Source organism: Dryobates pubescens, chromosome Z, assembly GCF_014839835.1.
Source record: "Dryobates pubescens isolate bDryPub1 chromosome Z, bDryPub1.pri, whole genome shotgun sequence".
NCBI classification, from domain to species: Eukaryota; Metazoa; Chordata; class Aves; order Piciformes; family Picidae; genus Dryobates; species Dryobates pubescens.
In genome coordinates this window covers 675,102-689,059 of record NC_071657.1, presented here as the reverse complement: position 1 = coordinate 689,059, position 13,958 = coordinate 675,102, and the positions used below count along the sequence as shown (strand labels likewise).

The 13,958-nt window shown below is 54.1% G+C and overlaps 1 protein-coding gene across 1 annotated transcript in view; it reads left to right on the top strand.

The window, feature by feature from the left end:
- The first annotated feature begins 249 nt into the window (after positions 1 to 249).
- LOC104303044 (uncharacterized) overlaps positions 250 to 13,958 on the top strand; it is a 28,213-nt gene continuing 14,504 nt past the window's right edge. Inside the window, exon 1 of the mRNA XM_054178682.1 lies at positions 250 to 524. Within this exon, the coding sequence (XP_054034657.1) occupies positions 250 to 524 (275 nt within the window). The remainder of the gene's footprint in view (positions 525 to 13,958) is intronic.

Below are 13,958 nucleotides of genomic sequence, written 5' to 3'. Positions count from 1 at the left end.
AAGCCAAGACCCCGAGCCGCGAAGCGAACAACTAAGTGGCTTCGGCGTTTTGCCTTCGCCTTTGGCAAGCCTCCCCCTTGGGAAAGTAGTTGGTTGTCCTCCGGGGGAGACCCAGCACCCTCCTCCCCTTGGCCGGGGAGCGGCGGGGCGGGTCCGGGCTCGGCGGGCGGCTCCGGGGGCGGCCCCCGGGCAGGCTGCAAAGCCGCTGCGCGCTCGGGGGGTGCGGAGCCGCTTTGTGCCGTCGGCGACATGGACTGCGGCGTCGTCACCTCCAAGAGCGTGCTGCTGCTGCTGAGCCTCGGCTTCTGGGTAGCGAGAGGGGCTGGGCGGGACGGGGGGCAGGCAGCGGGGCTTGTGTCGGCTGGGGTGAAGGGCGGGCGGGGGGCGGCGGTGGTGGGGCCGGTGCTGCGGGCCCTGGCTCTGCTCTGCCGGGGGTGTGCGGAGCGGCCCGAGCCTTCAGTTGCTGTTGTGCCGCTCTGTTCCCCGCCCCGATGCACTTCAAAGCACAACAAGTTCCGATTTTGGTGCTTTTTGATGTTTGTGTGTTAAACCCCCCCGGGGTTGGAGCCTGCCTTTTTTTCCGCTGCTTTTGCTTTGGGGCTGTGTTGGGTTGGGTTTTTAGGGTGTTTTTTAGACAGGAGATTGGTTTTGGTGTCCTCTTGAGAGTCTGGCTGGGGGTTTTTTGGGGGGGAGTATTTTGGAGATAGCAGGGTGTGTTTGGGGGGGGTCTGGCGTAGGAAACAGCTTTTTGGGGTGGGGGTCTGGCGTAGGAAGAAGCTTTTTTGTGCGGGGGGGTCTGGCTTAGGAAGCAGCTTTTTTTGGGGGGGGTCTGCCTCACGTCGTAAGCCGCTTTTTTTATTGGGGGGGGGTCTTCCTCACGTCATAAGCAGCTTTTTTGGGGGCGTCTGACGTAGTAACCAACTTCAGGGAGAGTCTGACGTAGTAAGCAGGTCTTTTTTTTGCGGGGGGGGGTGTCTGCCTGATGTAGTAACTAACTTCGGGGGGCTCTGTTTGACATAGTAAGCAGCTTTGTTTGGGGGGGGGGGGCGAGTGTCTGCTTCACTTAGTAACCAACTTTTTGCGGGGGGGGTCTGTTTGGGGTAGTAAGCCGCTGGTTTGGTGGAGTCTGTGTGGGGTTGTAAGCAGCTGGTTTGGGGGGGGTCTGTGTGGGGTAGGAATCAGCTTGCTTTGGGGAGGGGTATGTGTGGGGTTGTAAGCAGCTGGTTTGGGGGGGGTGTGTGTGGGGTGGTAAGCAGCTGGTTTGGGGGGGGTGTGTGTGGGGTGGTAAGCAGCTGGTTTGGGGGGGGTCTGTGTGGGGTAGTAAACAGCTTGGTTTGGGGGGGTCTGTGGGGGGTAGTAAGCAGCTGGGTTTGGGGGTGTCTGTGTGGGGTAGTAAGCAGCTTGGTTGGGGGGGGTCTGTGTGGTAAGCAGCTGGTTTGGGGGGGCAGTATCCTTTCAGACAGCCTTTAAAGGACAGGCTGTTAAGAGATCCCAGAAGCTCCTGCTTGTGGCTGGGAGCCCGGAGCTGTTTGGTTGCGGTGGGGTGAGGGTAGTTGGGCAGGGGCTGCCCTCCCCAGCTGTGGGGCAGAGAAGTCAGAGAACTTTGCTCCCACGACGCTTTTCTGCTCTTGATGCTCTTCCAGATTGCTTCCTCAATGAACACTTGCCAGCAATCAGTGAAATCGAAAGGAAGGACGGTGGAGTTGTGGACTCCTGAGCACCTCCGTGGGGTGCTCAGTGGGGCCTGGGGTGGGAGGCTGCTCAGGAGAGATTATTCTGCTCAGCAGGCTGTGGCTTTCCTCCTGCCTGGGGAAGTTTGCACAACCACCCTGTCATCAGCCAAGCACTTGCTGCTGCTCTTGGAGGAGGGCCCTGCTTAAACCCTGTGCGTGCTGGGCGTGTGGTTTGGGTGCTGTGCCCTCGAGGAGCTTGTCCCCTTCCGGTCCTGTGCACCCTTTTGTGGGGTCCTCAGCACCGCTTTTTGCTGTGCTGGGCTTCCAGGTTGACTCTGGGAAGCGAAAGGGGCAAGTCTGGAAAGCATCCCCAGCCTTTGCAGTGCTGGAGGCTGTGTTTGCTTGATGGACCTCGGGGGACCTGCTCTCACTCCCTTTGTTTGGTGAAGGTTTCTTGAAATACCTGGAGAGAAACACGGGGTTGAGGGGGGAATCCTGCTGGTTGTGTGTGGAGGTGTCCTGAGCTGTGGTTCAGACTAGCATTCATTGCTTGGCTTGTGAAAGTGCCTCATGTCCTCCTAGAAGTGTCTCTGGTCTCTTTTCTTCTGCTGTAGGGGAGCTCTCTGGTCATGACTGAAGCTATTACAGTGTCCCAGCATGGTGAGGGTTGGAAGGGACCTCTGGAGCTCACCCAGTCCAACCCCCCCGCTCCAGCAGGGCACCCCCAGCAGCTTGCCCAGCAGCACAGTGCCCAGGGGGGGTTGGAAGCTCTCCACACCAGGACACTCCACAACCTCTCTGGGCAGCCTGCTCCAGCCCTCCAGCACCCTCACAACAAACAGCTTTCTCCTCCTGTTCAGGTGGAACTTCCTGGCTTCCACTTTGTGCCCCTTGTCCTGTCCCTGGGCACCGCTGAGCAGAGCCTGGCCAGAGATTCTGGATCCACAGACCTTTAGTAATTACCCTTCTCCCTGCCTGTAGCCTCTTGAGTTTGGGGTGACCCAGACCAGCCCTGTGTTTTTATCCTAGGTACTGCCCAAGCTTGTGGTGTTCAGGCACTGCCCACTACCATTACCATTGTTAATTGCATTCCTGCAGCAGAACTGCAGAACCTGGAATTCAGGTTTTAGGAAGGTGGGGAAGGTGGAACTGGCTTATTTCTGCACTCTTTCAGAGCATTTCTAAACAGCTGGGGCTCTATGAGCCTCCAGATCCTTATCAAAACACAGTGTTTGCAAAGAACATTAGAGCCTTTCTCTGAGGAGCAGCTTGTGCTGGGGCATCACATGCTGCAAATCTTGCCCAGCTTGGAAGTGTTTATGGAAAACCATTCACCACCTGGTGTGGCTCTGCTGCTTTGACAAAGGTTATTGCTTAGAAATGGCCTAAAAAGGTAAAGAAAAGCTGTTGTGGATTGCTGATCCTTATCAGAGTGCAGGAGTGAAGACAGATTTTTGCTGTACAACAAGTAGGGGCTTTCTAAAGGAAGTGGGAAAGCAACTTCTCTGCTATCTACAGGGCTCAGTATCATATCTAGGGTAGATTGGGGGAGTGGTGTGTGAGTAACACCCTCCCCCCACCCCCAAATGGGACATGGATTGAGGCTGTTTCAACTACACAGTTACCAAAGGTGTTGCTTCAAGCTGGGGGAGACCTGCCCACCTCCTGTGTTGCTTTTCAGCACCTACTAATTAGGTCCAAGTGTGTGGTTATCTTGGTCATTGGGTGCTGGCCTGCTGGAGCTGAAGACTGAGGGGTGCTGGTTTGACTCTGATCACCTGGAAGAGGGGGAGAGGAGGGAGGGAGGGAAGAGGCTCCAGTGTTCTTGGCAGGATGGTGCTTGTTGAAGGAGGCAGGTGAAGTGCCTGCTGGTCAAGGGGAAGAGACTGAGAATCCTCAACCTAGGTGGAAGATTCCTGCTCTTCCTGTGGGAGATGAAGCCAGGACTAGGATTTCCCCAGCTTGTCCCTGGCTCCTGTTGCATCCACACGCTCCTGGGGTGCGCTGGAGCCTGTCACAGGTGCTTCAGGAGCTTTGTTGACTCTCCAGAAGGGTTCTTAAGGCTCTTTAGAAGAGCACTTCACTTGGGTTCTGCCCCTTTGCTAAGTTTCTGTGTGGGGATTTGCCTCCAGATGGTTGCTGGAGTGTAGAGATGGGTGCTGCCTTTCCACCTGCTCCTTGGTGAGAAGACCTTCAGCTCATGGTGTCCCCCATCTCTCTTCTCCACCCTCTCCACCAGCTTACCTCAGGTGGGTTTTTGTTGGCAAGTATCTTTGGATTTGTGACCCAGGACTTTTCCAAGGAGCATGAATTAAATGTATTTTGGGGTGCTACTGTCATGCCTGCTTTGAGAAGAGGCAGTCTAGATGTCTGTGTGCTCTGTGTTTTAATCTTGCCTCCTTTGTCCTTGCTGCCTCCAAGACCCAAAGCTACCTGTTTTCAAACTGAGGGTGGTGTGCTGAGTGCTGCGAGAGGCACAAGATGTGTGAGGCTGTGAGCACACTGGAAGCTCAAGCAATCACAGTATTCCTGTGGTGTCACTTTGTAGTCATCATTAGTTACTAGGAGGCATAAATTTATCCATTAAAAAAGAAAAAACAAGGTTCCTGCAATCTCTGCTGAGTGGTTTGAAATCACTTGTGCTGGTAATGGGTGTCCTTTAAACCTCAGTCAGAGGGAAATCAGCTTAAATAGTAACAATCATAAAAATCCATCCCAGTGGAGAGGATAAATTTTTAATCCCTTAATGAGATTAAAGTTGTGGTGAGGAGCAAAGGATGGAGAGAGTCTCCAGAGCATGAGCAGATGTCTGGGCATCAGTAGCCCTGTGACCTGTTTCTCACCTTTCCTCCATGTGTTCTTGGGCAAATCCTTAATCCTGCCTGTAGCTGTGACAGTGGGGGACAGGCAGGTCTGCTGGGGTTGCTACTTGACAGCAAAGTGGGAGTGCTGGGGAAGGTCTCCTCCAAGCCCCAGGTCAGGGAGGGGTTGTGTTCAGTTCTGGGCTCCCCAGTTCAAGAGGGACAAGGGATCTGCTGGAGAGGGTCCGACGGAGGGCTGCGAGGGTGATTAGGGGACTGGAGCATTGCCTTATGAGGAGAGGCTGAGGTCTGTTTAGTCTCAAGACTTAGAGGGGGTTTAATAAATCTGTATAAACATCTGAGGTCTGGGGGTCAGGAGGGAGGGTACAGGCTCTGCTCACTTGCTCCCTGGGATAGGCCAAGGAGCAATGGATGTAAGCTGCAGCACAGTAGGTTCCACCTCAACGTAAGGGGGAACTTCTTTACTGTGAGGGTCACAGAGGCCTGGAACAGGCTGCCCAGAGAGGTTGTGGAGTCTCCTCTGGAGACTTTCAAGGCCCATCTGGATGTGTTCCTCTGTGACCTGAGCTCTGGCAGGGAGGTTGGGCTGCGTGATGTCTTTGGCTCCCTTCCACCCCCTGACATCCTGTGACCCTGTGAAATGATGCTGGTGGGGCACAGGGTCAGTCTGATTCACAGCAGTGGAAAAAGCTGCTTAATCAAGAGCTTTGCTTTATTTTTAGCACATCCAGCAAGTAAAGCTGTGCTGGTGGTACTGTTTTGCTTGGTGTTTCTTTTTTGTTTCTACACCAGAATGTGGAATTAGCCCCAGGAGGGTCAATAACCACAGGTGCTCAGAACTTGGAAGCTGCATGAAAGTCATGTTTACAAAAGTAGATTAAATACAGAAGTACACTGAATATGAAAGGCAGTAAGTGTATCCATCTACATACATAGACTCCAACAAAGCTCAGAGCCCCCCTGGACAAAGCCCAGGGGGCTACTGCCAGCTGACAGGTTGCTTCTCTTTCATCCCCACCACTGTTTTTCACCATAAGCCAACGAGAGGTGAGGAAGCCAAGCCAGCAAGGTCAGAAGAGACAGGGAGGGGAAAGCAGAAGAGGGCAGGAGCAAGCTGTGCTTCAGGTTATGGAGAGGTTTTGCAGACCAGTGGAATGGGATGAAGATCTCTCTTACATGCTCTTCACCCCCCTCCAAGACACTGAGGCCCCTGGACTTTAGGATTCTCTAGAAAACTCTTGCTTACAATTAAGACATTGGTCTTAAACCTGTAACAGTTGTTCACCCACTTCTGAAAGAGCTCAGGACAGGTTTTCTCCCAGGCTCCTTGATTATGCCCCTTTGGAGGGAGTCATGGCACTGGTTGTGATCCTCTGGGAAGAGCTATGGGATGTCTTGACCCAGTGTGGGGGGCTTTGGGTGGGCTGTGGTGAGTTCTGTTCTAGCTCTGCTGTGAACTTGTTGCTGAACCACGGAGGGGGTAAAAACAGCTACATGAGCCAGAGTGGGCACTGGATGGGCTTGATGCCAGGGCTTGATGCCAGGGCTTGGTATTGGAGCTGGTGCTTTGGTGTGATCCACTTGGGTGTGCATCAAGATTCTCTGCTCCACTCTGGTGAGACCACACCTGCAGCACTGTGTTCAGTTCTGGAGCCCCTAGTACAAGAGAGATCTGGAGGTGCTGGAAGGTGTCCAGAGCAGGGCCATGAGGAGGAGCAGAGGGCTGGAGCTGCTGTGCCCTGGAGACAGACTGAGGGAGTTGGGGTTGTGCAGTCTGGAGAAGAGAAGGCTCTGCGAAGACCTTTTTGTGGCCTTCCAGTATCTGAAGGGGGCTCCAAGCAAGCTGGGGAGGGACTTTTGAGGGTGTCAGGGAGTGATAGGACTGGGGGAGGGGGTGGAACAAAACTAGAAGTGGGTAGATTCAGATTGGATGTTAGGAAGAATTCTTTTCCATGAGGGTGGTGAGAGCCTGGCACAGGCTGCCCGGGGACGTGGTGGAAGCCTCCTGCCTGGAGGTTTTGAAGGCCAGGCTGGAGGTGGCTGTGAGCAGCCTGCTGTGGTGTGAGGTGTCCCTGCCATTGAGTTCCCTTCCAACCCTGACATTCTGTGGTTCTGCAATTCCTCCTTACTGAGAGCTGCTCTGCCCAGACCCAGGAAGCAGAACTTAAGTGACTTCCAGGAAAATGTGCTTTGCTGTGTGTCAGGGGCCTCCCAGGCTGCATGAGACCAAGGTGTGGCTCAGTGTGGTCAGGGAAAGGGAAGCGTTCAGCTGGTGATGCAGCTGTGCTGTGAGAAGCTTTACCCTCCCCTGCTCACCTCTTGAGAAACAAGCTTAGCCTTGGCTGTCCCCAGCAGTTCCTGAGGCTGTGAGGAGACCTGCTGGATGGACAGGTTGTGGATCTGGCTTGTAATTCATGTTGGTCTCATCACAAGTCTGAGAGTTTGCATATCTCTGAAACCAGAGGTCTGATGTAGAATTGCCTCTGATGATTACAGCTGCTTGAGAGGTCCTGTTTTGTTGCCCCTCTGTGAGAAGGTCAGAGCTGGAGGACTCTTCATCCAGGGGCAGCAGAGACTGGTGTGTTCCAGAGTTAAGAACTGGGCATTTCCTCTGTTTTCCCCCAAAGCGTGGCACCACCAAGCTGGGTTTGCTTTACCATGGAACTGGAAGGGTCCTTTTGTGTCTGGAGAACCTCAGCCTGTGCCTTTCCTTGCAGGAGGAGGCACACAACCATGTGGCTTCCCTGCCCATATCCCCCACCCTGTTTACCTGGCAATGTGTCAGGGTAGATAAGGAGGTGTCTGCTTTGTCACCACCTCCCCAGAACTTTCCCCAGGCTTTGTTACTCGCTCTGCTGTGCCTGCAGTGCACTTGGCTGTTTGATGCAGTCAGGTATCTGAGCCAGGAACAGCTTCTGAAGAAAGGAGGAGGTGTTTCTGAAGGCAGATACTGAACTGAAGGGATCCTGTGTCAGAACTGGCTGTTCTGATCCTAAACAGCTTGGCAGCAGCTGATTAAATCCATTTGTGCTGAGCTGAAGTTGTGCTCACAGGAACCTCTTGCCCTGCAGTCTGTGTTTGAGGGGAAGGGTGAAGAGGGGGGTGCTGCTTTCTCCCCGTGGTGGTCCTGTGGTGTGTGTGATGCTCCCATGATTTTGAGGAGCAGCAGCACATTGACCCCAGGGCAGAGGTTTAAGCATTAGGAGTCAGAGAACTTGGGGCAGGATCCCTTGTTTCCGCTGGTGTGTGGTGTCAGCATGAGGACATCCCACCAGAGGATGTGTGCTGGCTATTAGGGATGGAAAATAACCATGTAGTTAGGCTTGGGGAGCAGAAGGAGACATATTCTGGTTGGAAGATCATTGAGTCTTAATTACTAGCCCAGCACTGCCAGGTCACCACCAAACCATGGCCCTCAGCACCACAACTACACAGCTCTGAAACCCCTCCGGGGATGGGGACTCCACCACTGCCCTGGGCAGCCTGGGCCAGGCCTTGACAACCCTTTTGGGATTCTTCCTTGTGTCCAACCTACACTTTTCTTTCCAAGAAAAAGCAGGGAGAGACCACTCCCCACCTGGCTCCAGCCTCCTTTCAGGGAGCTGTAGAGAGCCAGAAGGTCTCCCCTCAGCCTTCTTGTCTCCAGACTAAACACCCTGAGGTCCCTCAGCTGCCTGTCACAAGACTTGTGCTCTAGACCCTTCCCCAGCTTTGTGGCCCTTCTCTGGATGCACTCCAGCCCCTCAGTGTCCTTCTTGGAGTGAGAGGACCCACACTGACCCCGGGATGCTAGGTGCAGCCTCACCAGTGCCTGGTGCAGGGCAATACATGTTTGGGCAACTCTAAGGAGAAATGTATTTGACATAGCTTCAAAACAAACCCACTGCAACCAGGATCCCCTGCTGGGTGTGTGGGTTTGCAGCATGTTAAAACTCCAACTGGATGTTGGTTTGGGTATTTACTACCACCCCCTGAAAGACAGCCACAGGTTTTCAGGGCCTCTTGGCTGCTGCTGCTTGTTTTGATTTGAGGAAGGAAAGGGAAAAAGCAAACTCTTCCCACTGTACCTGCTGAGCAGCTTTGTGGTGTGTGTTGAAGGCAGGATGAAACATGCCCTGTAGCCACGCATGGGGGCTGAATGTTGAGAGAGAAGCTTCTCTGAAGAGCCTCCCATGGCTTTGTAGGCTCAGTACAGCTCTGTCAGGTAGGTCCCACCTCTGCACCTCGCAGGAGGAGGCTGTTCAAAGGTTTCTAAGCTGTGGCTGATGACCCTCACAGCATCAGTGGGCAGTCTCTCCTAGGGTTGCTGGTGCTGCTGGCGGTGGAGGACAGCGTTGTGGGAGCTCACAGTTTGGGTGCTTCATGCTCCAATCCAAAGCCAGCTCCCTGAGCTGTTTCTCACTGTTTTGGCAGTTCAGTGTTTTCACAGCTTGAGGGTCTGTGGGAATACAGAAAGTGTGGTTGGCTGTTGTTTGGTTTGTTTTTCATTGCCTTTATGGGTTTTTTCCACTAGAAAAAGGTGGGGAAAGACTTAGAAAATCATAAAGGCCTCCTACAACCAAAGCAGCTGTTAAGATCATCAAGTCCAACAGTTAACCCAGCACTGCCAGGTCAGACTTGAAGCTGTGGGCTTCCAAGACCTCGGAAGCTGAAGAAGCTGTGGGACACTGAGGAGCAGAGCTGTGTATTTCCTGGGAAGCATCTGAGCAGAGAAATTCCTGGATGGGGTCCTGCTGGGCACCAAACTGACCATGAGGCAGCAGCACACTGGGAAGCATCAGGAGAAGTGTTGCTATCAGATGGAGGAAAGGTGGAAAGGTGGCAGCCAGGCACCAGTGGTGTGCCCCAGGGATCAGTGCTGGGCCCCATCCTCTTTAACATCTTCATTGGTGATCTGGATGAGGGGGTTGAGTCAGTCAGCAGCAAGTTTGCAGATGACACCAAGCTGGGAGCAGATGTTGGTCAGTCAGAGGGTAGAAGGGCTCTGCAGAGGGACCTCGACCCACTGGACAGATGGGCAGAGGCCAACAGGATGGCATTCAACAAGTCTCAGTGCCAGGGGCTGCACTTTGGCCACAGCAACCCCAGGCAGAGCTACAGGCTGGGGTCAGAGTGGCTGAGAGCTGCCAAACAGAGAGGGACCTGGGGGTGCTGATTGACAGCTGCCTAAACATGAGCCAGCAGTGTGCCCAGGGGGCCAAGAAGGCCAATGGCATCAGGAACAGTGTGACCAGCAGGAGCAGGGAGGTCATTGTGCCCTGTGCTCAACACTGGTTAGGCCACACCTTGAGTCCTGTGTCCAGTTCTGGGCCCTCAGTTTAAGAAGGACATTGAGAGACTTGAAGGTGTCCAGAGAAGGGCAACAAAGCTGGGGAGGGGTCTGGACCACAGCCCTGTGAGGAGAGGCTGAGGGAGCTGGGGTTGCTTAGCCTGCAGAAGAGGAGGATCAGGGATGACCTCATTGCCCTCTACAACCACCTGAAAGGTAATTGTAGACAGGAGGGGGTTGGTCTCTTCTCCCAGGCAACCAGCACCAGAACAAGAGGACACAGTCTCAAGCTGTGCCAGGGGAGGTTTAGGCTGGAGGTGAGGAGAAAGTTCTTCACTGAGCGAGTCGTTCGTCACTGGGATGTGCTGCCCAGGGAGGTGGTGGAGTCGCCGTCCCTGGAGGTGTTCAAGAGGGGACTGGATGTGGCACTTGGTGCCATGGTCTGGTCATGAGGTCTGTGGTGACAGGTTGGACTCGATGATCCTTGGGGTCTCTTCCAACCTTAGTGATACTGTGGTCCTTCCCCTCTGCTCAGCAGTGGTGAGGCCATGTCTGGAGGGCTGGATCCAGTGCTGGGTTCCCATGAGAAGAGAGAGACATATTGGAGAGAGGGCAGCAAAGGGGATGAAGGGACCTGGAGCACCTTGAAAGGATGGTTTCAGACTGAAAGAGGGTAGGTTTAGATTAGGTATTAGGGAGAAATTCTTCATTGGGGGGTGGTGAGGCACTGGAACAGGCTGCCCAGAGAGATTGTGGATGCCTCCTCTTCAGAAGGGTTCAAGTCCAGGTCAGAGGGAGCTTTGAGGATCTTGCACCATCTGCACATGTCCCTGCTCACTGCAGAGGTGTTGGACTAGATGAGGTCTTTTACAGCCCAGATTCTTCTGTGGTCTCTCCTGTGAGGAAAGGCTGAGACAGTTCATCCTGGAGAAGGCTCAGGGAGGTCTTACTTGTATACCTGGATAGCTGAAGGGATGGTGCCAAGAGGATGGGAGCAGGCTTCTCTCTCTGGTGCCCAGTGGCAGCACCAGAGGGCATGGGCATGAACTGAAACACTCCACAGCTTCATGAAAGAAGGCTGGAGCCAGAGGGGGTGTGTGTGTCAGCCTTCTCCCAAGGAGCAAGCAATAGGACAAAAGGAAATGGCCTCAAGTTGCTCTATGGGAGGCTTAGGTTGGGCATGAGGAACAGTTTCTTCCCTGAGAGGGTTGTCAAGGCCTGTCCCAGGCTGCCCAGGACAGTAGTGAAGTCCCCATCCCTGGAGGGGTCCAAAAGCCCTGGAGGTGTGGTGCTGAGGAACATGGTTTGGTGGTGGCTTCATGGGCCAAAGCTCTTGCAGTCTTCTAGGTTGGAAGAGACTTCTGTGATTCTCATCAGTGGTGGCCCAGCAACAGGGCAAGGGGCAGCATGCACAAACTGGAACACCAGAGGTTCCCTCTGAACTTCAGGAAGCACCTTTTCACTGTGAGGGTGATAGGGCACTGGCACAGGCTGCCCAGGAAAGTGTTGAAACCTCCATCCTTGGAGATACTCCAAAGCTATCTGGACATGTTCCTGGACAAGCAGCTCTAGCTGGCTTGTCATGAGGTGGACCAGATGACTTGTAGAAGTGGGTAGATTGAGATTGGCTGTGAGGAAGTTGTTCCCCAGGAGGGTGGTGAGAGCCTGGCACAGGCTGCCCAGGGAGGTGGTGGAAGCCTCCTGCCTGGAGGTGTTTGCAGCCAGGCTGGAGGTGGCTGTGAGCAACCTGCTGTGGTGTGAGGTGTCCCTGCCCATGGCAGGGGGGTTGGGGCTGGCTGAGCCTTGAGGTCCCTTCCAACCCTGACAGTTCTGTGATTCCTTCCCACCCCAACCCTTCTCTGAGCTCCTTCTCTGCCTGTGGTGGCCATGAAGCAGAAGCTGCAGCACTTGGTGGGTACAGTCCCTTTGTAACAGCTGTTGTTTGTGTGGCTGGCTGATGGGCATGCTGCAGCCTGTCTGCATCTCTGTGCCACTGGTGGAAGGTCCCAGCCTGTCCTGGATGAAGCCAGATGAGGGAAATGAGTCCATAACTGATTTAATGTTCAGAGAAATGAACACTGTCAGCAGGGTGGGAAAACAGCAGCCGAAGCCAGGAGGTCCTTCCCAGCTGGCTGGGGCAGGAAGAAGGAGAGGAACCTGTGCAAGTGGGATGGGAAGTGGTGACTTATGGTGGACCTTATGGCTAGTGGGGGGAAAAACAGCTCTGCCTCGGGCCAAGGGAGGCAGTCAGGACAAAGGGTGCTGTGTGTAGGCAGAGTGGAGTTGTAAACGGGAGTTGTGAAGTCGTTAATGGCAGCACTGAAGGAAAGCAGCTTTCTGGGAAGTGCTCAGAGCCTTTGTTTCCCCCTGAAGTCACTAGAAACCACCTTGACTCTGGAACTGGTAGGGAGGACCTGGAAAACTGGTGGTGAATGGGAAGAATGAAATTTAGGGGATCACAGAATACTTCAGGTTGGAAGGGACCTTCAAAGCTCCTCCAGTCCAACCCCCCTGCAGTCAGCAGGGACATCCCCAGCCAGAGCAGGCTGCTCACAGCCCCAAGCAGCCTCCCCTGGGATGCTGCCAGGCATGGGGACATCTCCCACCTCTCTGGGCAGCCTGGCACAGGCTCTCACCACCCTCAGCCTCAAACATTTCTGCCTTCTCTCCACTCTCAATCTCCCTCTTGCACTTCAAACCATCACCCCTTGGCCTCTCACAACAGGCCCTGCACAAAACTCTGTCCCCAGCTTGCTTCCAGCCCCCTCGAAGCACTGCAAGGCCACCAGAAGGTCTCCCTGGAGCCTTCTCTCCTCCAGGCTGCCCAAGGCCAACTCTCTGAGGCTGGAGCCTCCCAGCAGAGCCCTTCCAGCCCTGCCAGCATTGCTGTGGCCTCCTCTGGCCCTGCTCCAACTTGCAGCACCATAAAGCAGCGAGGGGGCCAGGAGGAGCAATTCCCCTTGTCATGAATGCTGGCTGCTGGGTAACAGAACAAATTATTTATGGAGGAAACCTTGTGCAAACCCTTTTAAGCAGAAGATTTACCTGTGGAGGTACAAGCAAAGCCCTTCAAATACATCAGGTGTTGTGCTGGGTTAGAGGTGCTCTGACTTAAATCACTACTGTGCAATGGTACTGGGGGGGGGGGGCGGGGGGAAGAAAAAAGATTGGGGGTTTTTTGCTCTTTTTTCCCCCCCCTCCTCCCCTCCCCCAAGTCTTAAAAATGAACTAAAGCACCTCTGAGAGCTGATGGTCATGTGAAGACCTTGAGGGGAGTAGTTCAGAGAGTCTTTGTGTGGATACTGAGTGTGTATTTGTAGTAGTTCAGTGCAGGAAACAACTGCTGTTAGCCTTCAAAGATAAATACTCTTTATCTTCCTTTGCCCATAAGAAGTTAATGATATGGGGCAAAGTCAAGCCAGGTCCAAGTTCTGTGCTGTGGAGGATGTTAGAGCTGGCCCTGGGAAAGTCCCCTACTGATGTGGCAAAAAAAAAAGGGCCTTATCTTTTGAGCTGTGTTATCTCACTGTGGAGAGGCTGTGTCTTCCTGAGCACATTAGTTTGGTGAATTTCCCCTGTTCTGAAGAGCTTTCATTTTTTCTCAGTGCTCTAACTAATCCAGCATGGGTTTAGGAAGGGCAGGTCCTGCCTGACCAACCTGATCTCCTTCTATGCCCAGCTGACTGCCTGGTGGATGTGGGGCAGGCTGTGGATGTGGTCTGCCTGCACCTCAGCAAGGCCTTTGACACCGTCCCCCACAGCAAACTGCTGGCCAAGCTGTCAGCCCCTGGCTTGGCCAGCAGCACTGAGCTGGGTTAGGAACTGGCTGGAGGCTGAGCCCAGAGAGTCCCTGCTCACTGCAGGGTGTCAGACTGGATGAGCTTTGAAGGTCCCTGCTGACCCAAACCATTTGATAATTCTGGGAAGTCAGCTCCATGAGTAACCCAGCCCAGGAGCTGCCTGAGCAGCAGTCTAGAGAACCCAGGTTGTTACAGCTGTGCTTTCTTCTCACCTGTCCCCAGCAAGGAGCTGGCTGTTCACAAACAACTGAAGACCTCTGCTCTCTGTCAGGGAGGCTTTAGCAGGGCTTGATCTCTGGAGGTGCCTTCCACCCCCTTCCTTTCTGGGGTTCTGTATGAGAAGAGCATGTAACGCTGGTGCGGGGCGCCTGAAGGATGCGAGCTGTGGGAGGGA